The sequence below is a fragment of the Malania oleifera genome, chromosome 2 (assembly GCF_029873635.1).
Source record: "Malania oleifera isolate guangnan ecotype guangnan chromosome 2, ASM2987363v1, whole genome shotgun sequence".
Lineage (NCBI taxonomy): Eukaryota > Viridiplantae > Streptophyta > Magnoliopsida > Santalales > Ximeniaceae > Malania > Malania oleifera.
This window is the reverse complement of record NC_080418.1, coordinates 22,324,201-22,332,035: the sequence shown is the minus strand read 5'-3', so window position 1 is coordinate 22,332,035 and position 7,835 is coordinate 22,324,201. Positions and strand designations below refer to the sequence as shown.

At 35.9% G+C, this 7,835-nt stretch overlaps 1 protein-coding gene across 1 annotated transcript; it reads right to left on the bottom strand.

The window, feature by feature from the left end:
• Positions 1 to 734: 734 nt before the first annotated feature.
• On the bottom strand, positions 735 to 3,525 carry LOC131149404 (dof zinc finger protein DOF2.1). Its single transcript, XM_058099828.1, has 2 exons — positions 3,220 to 3,525; positions 735 to 1,944 (listed from the first exon to the last, which is right to left on the bottom strand). Exons 1-2 carry the CDS (start codon positions 3,244 to 3,246, stop codon positions 979 to 981), a joined length of 993 nt encoding a protein of 330 aa, XP_057955811.1. The 5' UTR covers positions 3,247 to 3,525; the 3' UTR covers positions 735 to 978.
• Between the last annotated feature and the right edge of the window lie 4,310 nt (positions 3,526 to 7,835).

The window sequence follows — 7,835 nt, the reverse complement described above, 5'->3', positions numbered from 1 at the left end:
TTATTTACATAGATATTGCAATAGAATATACAAAATTAAGATTTCAGTCTTCTCTCTCTCTCTAATGGAAGAAATTAATTTTCTAACATGTCAAAACCCTTTTTAAAACTTTTACCAATTTAAGACTACATAGTGAGCAATGTAACTCACCTCTAACTCTAAAATTCTTTCTGTCCCCATATATAAGAATTCGAGAAAGTCTTAAATTTTAATTGTTTATATGTATGTTTGAAAATAGGAATTCAAACTCTTACATATCCATGGGTTCTGATGCAACTCATCTTTTTTCTTATTTTTTTAGTTATTCAAATGTTAAACCCCCAATGTGTGTGTGTATGTATGTGTGTGTGTATATATATATATATATATATATAGAGAGAGAGAGAGAGAGAGAGAGAGAGAGAGAGAGAGAGTTAAGATTTCAGACTCCTTTCTCCATAGCTCTTTTTTTTTTCTCTTTAGTGGAAGACATTAATTTCCCTAACATGTCAAAACCCTTTTTAAATTCTCACCAATTTAAGATGACATGGTGAGCGATATAGGTCACCTCTAACTCTATGATTCATTTTGTGACTCCAAATATAAGAATTTGAGAAAGTTCTAGTTATATAGATTTCACAATAAAATGCTCTCAATTAATATTTGAGGCTCCTTTCACACTTCATCTTTTCCTTCAAAATGAAAGAAATTAATTTCACTAATTGACGAGTTTGTAATTGAAATGAACAGCAAGGTTGAATCTAAAAATTAAGGATAAATCAATAGTGATTAAGGGAAAACCCAGAACAAAACAAAGGTGATCGGTTCACAAGGTGATTATCATCAATCATTTCTCTTAATACAAAACTCAAAGAACAAAATTGACCTTCGAGTCAAGAAATTAAGAGAAGAGATCGTAACCCCTTTTTTTTTTTTTTTTTGAACTGCGTGCAGACACATGGGAAAAAAAGAAAAAAAAAATTAAAGAGTCTCATCGATCTACATCAGAGGGCTATTAAGCAGTCCATGCCAGGATGAAGCAAAACCATTCCAGCTCTCTCTCCCAGAATCAATCATCTGATGATCAGTTCCCATGATCGGATGATCTCCACCGTTAATCGCACTACTATGCTGCCACGGAAACCCCCACAGCCTACTGCTCTGACCCCCTTCTCTGCCGCCATGATCAGCACTGCTCATCATCTCTTGCTTCACCGTCGTCACCGTCACAGCCGTCGTCTCTGCACCACTGCTGCTGCTCAACTCCTCGAATGGCAGCTGCACTATGTCCTGCCCGTAGCTGTCCATCTGCGGATGAAGATTTCCATTGCCCAACCCGTAGTACAAACTCTGAAACCCGCCAACTGGATTCTCAACAAACCCATTTCTCAGCGCGTCCACGAAGTGGGGATGAGCAGTTGGAGCACTTGAAGTGGCGCCAAAACTAGGGTTTCCAAGATTAACTTGATGATGAGCGTTGACGTTAGGGTTTGCGAAAATGGAAAGATCATGGTTGTCATCGAAGCCCAACTGCCCAGATTGTTGCTTGTGGAGCCTGGCGAGGGCGAGGGTGAGATCACTGCAGGAGTCGTAGGCTAGGGCAGGGAGAGCACCGGAGAGTGGGTTTGAATGGGTGGGCAGGAGTGGTTGGTGATGATCTTGGTGTCTCTTGGCTGATGAGGATGATGAAGAAGAAGAAGATGACCTCTTGTTTTTCCTGCAACCTCCGCCGACGGGGACGTTGCGTAGGGTACCCCCTTTGGTCCAGTACCTCCGGCAAGACTTGCAGAAGTACCTTGGCTGAGTGAGGCTGTAGTTGTTGTAGTAGCAGAACTTAGTGTTGGTGGAGTCGCATCTGGGGCACTTCAGGGCTTGCTCTGGCTGCGGCCTGGGCTTCCTCTCTGCCGCTGCCTGCGCCTTTGAGCACACCAACATGCTTTCCAGAGAATTAGCAGTAGCCATATCCTGCAGTGCAGTGATCATCGATCCCTTCATCAACCAAACTATATGTGTATACATGTATATTCTAGATCAATTAATGAGCTAGACTACATTTAAACTCACAAGGCATATGTACATGAGACTAGCTACCCTTAATTAAAAAAGAATGAGGACAATGCATTGAAGAAGAATAAGGACAATGCAATTATCATTTAGTTTGGAGATAGACTTCTCTTGTTTAATATGCTATTTGAATGAATAGTAAAGTAGATACTTTGTGGTTGAAATTTTAAATGTGCAGGATGGAAGCTAAGCCAAGATGATATTATTTGAATTGAAAGATCCATCGATCACCTCCCCCTTTGCTGAGTTTGGCTCGCATAAAATTTTAAATTGATATTTGTATGGCAGCACATAACAAAGACAGGTGATGTGATATATATAATTAAAAAATTTATTAAAAAAACACACATTTATAATAATATTACAATATATATGCACCATTTGATTGCGGAGAAAATGGAGGAAAATCAACGATATGAAAATTTCAGGTTGAAAAGGGTAGCTAGCTGTTTTATATGTATATGTATATATGTATATACAGGAGAATTGATGGGTGACTTTTCTCAAGATTCATGAGATAAAAATGGAGCATTAAATACTCAAAAGGCATAGACTGCCAAAGTTTTTCTTCACTCAACTATTTTAAAAAAATATTTAAAGTGCTTTACTGATCTGAAGCCATGCAGGTACGAATCTGGATGATAACAGAATATCATTCACTCACATGGAAAACAACATAACCCACTTCAACCCTCGAAATTAGAAAAAAGGAAAGAAAAAAAAAAAAAAAAAAACCCCCACAAAAAGCACGCGGACAAAGCAAATTAAAGCTCTAAATCATAAGATTATATATTCTCTTCCGTATTTTTATTTTAATTTCAGTTTGCAGATCGAGCTCAGAACGAACTGCGTTTGGCGATTGAGAAAGGGGTGATGGGAGGAATCCAAGAGGAAGAAATTAAACGCCTAGAAATTAAGTTTGCTTTTGGGAGAGCAGCTTGGGAGCTGGTTTTCTTTTCCTTTTTCCTGAATCATTGAAATCTGAATTCCCAAACACCAAGTGATTAAAGGACCCAGAAAGGGAAAGAGAGAAAAAAGAAAAGTAAAGTTCTGATGGATGATGATGATGATTAGCTGGTAGCTGGAGGAAGAAACAATTAAAAAGCAGAGCTCAATTCGTTTTTAATCAGTGTAAAAAAAATCAGTAGCAGCAGGCAGCTTTCCTCATGATCATACCTGGCGTTGTGCGCTTGAAGGATCCATCCATGCACTCCCTAAAGCTCCTCAGCTGTAGCTTGATTCACAAATAGATGGATAGATAGAAAGAGGATGAATGAAAGAGAGAGATCTTGGGGAGAGGGGTGAAGGATTCATGCAAAGTGAGGAAATGATCGAAGCCTTGTAAATAAATAAGAGAGAGAGAGAGAGAGAGAGAGAGAGAGAGAGAGTAATGATTAAGGATCCCGTACGAGATGATGGGGAGGTGGGGGAGTGTTTGGCTTGCAAGCAGAGAAAGAATGGAAAATTCCGGACTCGCCTTCCAATGAAATTAATTTTTATTTATTTAAGGCTCGTAGCTATCGTCTGAGCGAGGCCCCTCTCTCTCTCTCTCTCTCTCTAACGGATTCATTGGAGGGTCACTGTGGGTCCCTCTTGCGCGACTCAACTATCTGGGCCCCACTGGCCCCGTCCCCAATCTTTGATCTCCCCCGCCGCTCCCGCTACGGTTAACACCACTGCTACCATCACCATCTCTGCCGCCACCACCACCACCGGTATCTTTTTTAATCAAAACTTAAAATATTATATGAGTAATTATTATTAATCTCTCACGCAAATTCTCCTCCATCCTCTCTAATAAAATTCAAAATTTAATAATTAAATAATAGTCAAATTCACATAAATTTAATTACTCTTTTCATATATTAATTAATTAGTAAAAATAAATTAAAAAAAAAAAAAAAAAAAACTAAACTTACTCAAATTTGTACAAATTTCAAGTTATATAAAGAACAGAAAATCTCCCTGCATACAATAAATGCTATGACATGATTATCTTTCCTATCTATTAGCATTTATTAAATTAGACTTTGATCCATTTTGATTCATTAGTATTTTACTTAATATTTTTTGACTTTTGAATATTTATAATACTACGTCTATACCTGTCTATTACATATATATATATATATATATATATATAAATAAAGGGGATTCTCAATTGTAATGTTGACTTTTTATTAATTATTTTCAAAAATACTCATACATTGGTAAAATAGTAAAACTAATTAAATATATTATTAAATGCTTCATAACTAAGTTAACTAGTTTTAACTAAACATAAATATTTCATAATTGACTATACCTACTTACAAATTATGAGTATTATTTTGGTGTCTATTTTTTAACGGCTTAAACCATTTCTATTCAAGTACTAAATTTTGACTAATTTGACCATTATTTTTTGTTTATTGGAGGCAGAATACTACACAGTGAGAGATAACAGCCTATCTCCTCTAGCTCCTATATTCCTCTTCCTACCTTCTATTAAGGTTAAAACCTAGTTCCTCTAAAATAGATTATCTCAAGCTCTGTCAAATGGAATGCCCTGGACACAACATTACTTGACCATTTTTTTGCCTAATGTGCTTATAATAATTCATAGTAAAAAAGAGAATACACCTTATAATAATAATAATAATAATAATAATGTAATTTTTTTAAAAACAAAAAATAAAATCTTAATATTTAATTAATAATTAAAAATATATTACACACACATAACGTATGCTCAATGACTAGTGTCTATATGAGTGTAAATAGCTAACAACAAAAAAAGAAATCTCAAGACATACTAAAACAAACGTAATGTAAATATAGGCCTCTAGAAGCTTTTAAATCTACTAATTCTCATGATAGAATCTTTTAAAGTCTCCAATATAAAGACATAAATTGAAATTTTTTTTCTTATTGTATTTTTTATGTAAAAGATATTAAAAAAATTGAACTTGCGCCCATTTAGCCATCCTAATTACCAAAACCTTAATTGATGAAAAAAAAAAAGTGGACCCACATTCAAAAAATCATGAAGCATTGGACCCACACAAGTGTGGTCTCATTCCATATGCATATATATATATATATATATATATATATATGTTTTTAAGGTAGAAGATTAGGTAAATGCCATAGTATCTTTCTTATATATCATGGGCATGTCTGCTCTACATAGTATGTTTCTTATATATCATGGGCATATCTGCTATACATTGGTTAATAGTTAATACATGCACACCAGCTAGACGTGCAGCCAGCTAAAGAGGTACAGGGGCTGATGAGATTGACCAAGAGTGGCATGGCACTGGACACGTGGACCCCACTGGCAACCACTGGCCTCAGAGGGGAGGACTCTGCTGATGTGGACCAATCACAGCAGGAGAGAGGACCTAGGTGGCTAGGTAGATCGACGGCCAGTGGCACATTACAGTGCAACTGGCCAACTGGGTGAGTGACGCGGCCTAGCCTACATGCGGGATCATCCACCATGCACCAAACTTGCTTTTTTCTTGCGCCCCAAACGTGGTCCCTCCGGCAACCCAATTCCCCAATTCCCCTGACCCGTCGCCCTCACCTTCCCCAAATGTTTTTTTTTCCCGATTTATCTTTTTATTAATATATATATATATATATTAAATAATATAGTTTTTAAGAAAATATTTTAAAGTAGCGAGATTTGTCACGTATCATTTCGAAAATTATTTCTTAAAAAAAATATTATTTAATATATATATTTTTTTAAAATGATAAATCGAAAAATAAATTCTTCTACCTAATAAATTTTTCTGCGTAATAAATCAAAAAATATATTTTTTTATGACAGTGATGAATATGACAAAAGTAATAAATAGATAATAAATTATTCTACGTAACTTTTTTTATTTATTCGTTTGCTTTTGTTTTCGTTGTCTTGTTCCAATGTCCTGTTCAGTCAGAAGTCATCAATGGACTCGACACCGAAGACGTTGACGCCCTTATAGGCGGCCATCCCACAACCTGATTGCTCCCAAAGAACAAAATTAATTATGGTAATGACTAATGAATAATAGTTAATAATTTTCAGCATTAAAAAGTTACTCATTAGATCATGTAATATAGAGCAAATTTTTATTTAAATTCTAGATCAAATCATACAAATACAAATTTGTTAATCAGTATCAAATTATAATTAATTTATACGTTAAATGACTTAGTGTGTGTGTGTGTGTATATATATATATATATATATATATATAATATAATTTAATAATTTGATAAAATGTTAAGTATTTACTACAATATCACACGTGGTAAATCTCGCTGCTTGAAGTAAGTAGCGAGATTACGTCAGAGTCATTTCGAAAATTATTTTCTCAAAAAAAGTATTATTTAATATATTTAAAAGAAAATGATAAATCGGGAAAAAAACTCTTAAATCACTAACCCATGAGACGACCGGAAAATGCCCATTTTCTTTTCTTTTCTTTTCCATTTCACGAATGTGGCAAGGGGTACGACGGGATGTGCATGGCATGGCAGTAGAATATGTGTGTATATATACTCGACATGCGCGTTGAGATGTCTCCTGCACTGGATATGCCGACGGAGGGAGGGTGTGATTGGTCATACGGAGAGTGGGTGTGCCAGAGGGGCATTCGGCAAAATGCGTACGTAGACATTGTGCTTGCTTCTTTTTCTATTTTTAATTTCCAATAATAATAATAATAATAATATTCCACTTGCATCTGCATGTCAAGATTCAGAGAGAGACGCACTGTAAGTCATGTCAATTGTGGTGATGAGTGAGTGGAGATGGAGGAGGGACAAATATCTGCACACTGCCTGCTCTTGCCCCCATGAGGAAAACGACAAGCTTAATCTGTGCCAAGAATAATCTAAATGAATTCTTCCCTACGGCAACATGTGTTTGATTAATTAACACGTCTAAACTTCATCTAATCTTAACTAAGAGTGTGCAAAATGTGTTTGATTTGAATTAATCAACTGAGATGATATTGTGCATGCTAACCCAAATGAGATGACTTTGGATCGATAATTCAATTTTTTTGATTTGTACTACACGATTAATTCAGTTCGAATACACAAATATTGGTATATTATCTCCTCACATATTGCAGAAGTTTACATTGCTATATATAGAATGTATATAGAGGAGTTTGTTACAAGAGATTGTGACTAAATATACTAGATTACAACTGAATATTTAAATACAAAAGATTGTTGAGATATCTTCATTATTTGAATTTAAGATGTTGTTGAGATATCTTCATTATTTGAACTTAAATTGCTGTTGTGATCAATTTCGAGATCCTTGGAGATAGTTTCAACAGAATCCTTAACACCCCCCTTCATGTGCGACGGGGAGGCACGTACGTTGAGTTTGGAACGGAGTATTTGAAATCGCAAGGATACTATTGGTTTGGTTAGAACATCGGCTAGCTGGTCCTAGGTGGAGATGAACAAGACTGTAAAATCTTTAGTAGCAACTTTGTCACAAACAAAGTGAAAATCTATCTCAACATGTTTGGTGCGGGCATGAAATACCGGATTGGCTGACATGTAAGTTGCGCCTATGTTGTCTCACCAAAGAGTTGGAGCACGTGGAAGTGTAACTCGCAGATCATGAAGAAGGTACTAGATCCATTGTAATTCGACAGCAGTGTTGGCGAGAGCCTTGCATTCTGCCTCGGTGCTTGAGCGGGACACTGTTGGATGTTTGCGAGAACTCCAGGAAATTAAGTTCTTGCCATGAAAAATACAATACGCACCTGTGGAACGACGACCATCGGGGCAAC